The sequence below is a fragment of the Condylura cristata genome, unplaced genomic scaffold (assembly GCF_000260355.1).
Source record: "Condylura cristata isolate star-nosed mole 26May11 unplaced genomic scaffold, ConCri1.0 scaffold00013, whole genome shotgun sequence".
NCBI lineage: Eukaryota > Metazoa > Chordata > Mammalia > Eulipotyphla > Talpidae > Condylura > Condylura cristata.
Genome location: NW_004567114.1, coordinates 8,576,455 through 8,578,696, shown reverse-complemented (window position 1 = coordinate 8,578,696; position 2,242 = coordinate 8,576,455). Strand labels below are relative to the sequence as shown.

General features: G+C 61.5%; 1 protein-coding gene across 1 annotated transcript in view; it reads right to left on the bottom strand.

The window, feature by feature from the left end:
* The window catches only part of CCDC88C (coiled-coil domain containing 88C), a 115,285-nt gene that overhangs the window by 17,712 nt on the left and 95,331 nt on the right, over nt 1-2,242 (bottom strand). The window contains exons 20-21 of the mRNA XM_004682042.2: nt 1,496-1,639; nt 790-976 (exon numbers count right to left, since the gene is read on the bottom strand). Of these exons, the coding sequence (XP_004682099.1) occupies nt 790-976; nt 1,496-1,639 (331 nt within the window). The remainder of the gene's footprint in view (nt 1-789; nt 977-1,495; nt 1,640-2,242) is intronic.

Here is a 2,242-nt window from a genome sequence, read left to right as displayed (position 1 = left end):
GCTGCGCCACCAGGGAGGGCCCTCTATCAGCCTTTCTTACAAAGGCTGTGTTTCACATTCTCACTTGCCACTAATTCTTCTGACTCCCCTAAGCATCAGTGTAAACGCCACACCCACATACATACACACACACACACACACACGTAAAAGCCATTCTTACAAAGTTCACAGCCGCACAGAAACAGGGAGGGAGTGGGCTGATGAGATCTGAGGCGGCTGGCGCCTGCCCTCGCTGGCACGGCTGGTGCAACATGAAAATCCCCAACGCTGGCTTCAACGACCTGGGTTCCAGCCCACAATGCAGGCTCAGCCTGGGGGCTCCAGCTTCCTCTCTGCCTGGGTCTCAGCCCCCTCCGCACCCCGTCACACCTCAGAGGGGTCTTCAAGCAGCATCCCGAGCCCAGTTGCCTCAACCATGATGGCCTATGGAGCCGTTAACTGACACACAAGGGCGAAGGGACTGTGTCCCAGGGGTGCTCGCTTTCCTGGGGGACTGGGGTGCTGGGTTGGGGCCTTTGCCCACTGCACTTGTTCTGGGACCTGCTGACAATTTCATCTGAGGTCTGGCCACTAAGATCGGGGAGGGATGTCTCTGTCCGTCTAGGAACTGGGGGAGTTCCGACTGCACCCCCACAGCCCCAGTATCTGGAGCCCTGGTCAGCCAAACCGAAGACAGGGGCACACTCATGCTATATCCTTAGATCAGCTACAAAGACCGTAGAAGCCCACCGAGACGCATCATCACCCGCTGAGCCCAAGGCCGGACTTGCTGGTGTCCCAGGGCATCACCTCGCAGTGGTTGTCCAGCTTGGTCAGCGAGATGTCCATGGTCTGGTGCTGCTCCTTGAGCTCGTCGAAGCGGGCCTGCCAGCGGTTCAGCTCCAGCTGCGCGCTGTTGAGCGAGGTCTTCAGCTCCTTGGTGTGGGTGTGCAGCTCCTCATACTCCCCCTTCAACTGGTGGTGCAGGAAGGTGACCCTGCGGGTGGAGAGCCAGGGCAGAGGGCTGAAGAGAGTGCTCCGGCTGCCCAGCGGGGGAACCTTGCCCAAAGCCCCTCCTCCCCGGGCCTCGGGTCTGTCTCTGCCATCGTGACTGTAGCTTCTTTTTTGAGTTGAGCTACCATGGCTTGACCATACCAGCCTCGGCTGTAAACACGTGCCAGGCCACTGAGCATCCCTTGTGTCACGACCACAAGAATACCACGAGCAGCGATCTGGGGTTACGAAGAATTTCAGCACTTGGGGAATCCACAAACAGGGGTCCAGAAATGATGAGGAGGGGTGCATCTCCCTCATAGGGTCGGCGATGATCACCGGACACAAGGGTGTCAACAGGTGGGAGCCATCACCTGCATGCTCCCACCCAGTGACCCACAGGGTCCGCTTCGCTCGGTCATGGCCAGCATGGCAGGGCTTGCGAGATCTCCCTTTACGGGGACCCACGGGGCTGCCTCAGCCCACCGCGGGCTCACCTGTCCCGCTCGCCCCGCGGGCTCACCTGTCCAGCTCGCCCCGCAGCCTCTGGTTCTCGCCCACCGCGACGGCGCTGCTCCTCTGCTCTTGCTGCAGGGCCTCCCGCTCGGAGTGCAGAGCCTTCTCCAGCTCGTCCAGCTCCGCCTTGTGCTTCAGCATGGCGTCGTGCCTGTTGGAGGGGAACACTCACTGGGTGCCGGCCGTCGGCCTGCGGCTCCCACACATGACACCAGAAGGCTGAGAAGCCTCCCAGAGAGAACGGGGTTCCCCGGTGGCCAGCTGCAGAGCTGAGCAGGACAGGGCAAAGGAGCAGGGCGAGCACAGGCCGGGAGCCTGGCAGTGGGGAGAGCCGCTCGGGCATCTCCTCCGCCCTGGCATGTCTCCACGCCACCCCCAAGTCCTGGCTCTAGTGGCCTTCAGGAAGCATGAGTAAGGTTTAGGTGGTCCACTGGGCATAAACAGATCTAAGAGAAACCACAGAATAAACAGCTGAGTGTCACCACACATACGAGCAACCCCTGCTGCGGGGACCGGCATCTCCTGGCCAGTGCAGGGTGGGAGGCCTGGCAGGGCCCAAGCAGCTGCTGGGTCCAGAGGTTCTCACTCGGGGTGTTCTCAGGCCCAGCCCTGCCCTCTGACAACACCCCCCTTGGCCTGGTGCTCTTATTCTGCCTTGGTAGGTCGCGTGCGGTCACTGCTGGAGCGGGGCAGAGCCCAGGCGTGAAGGCCCCGCCAAGCTCCTGGCTGCTCCTCCCACCTGCTGGAACCTTCT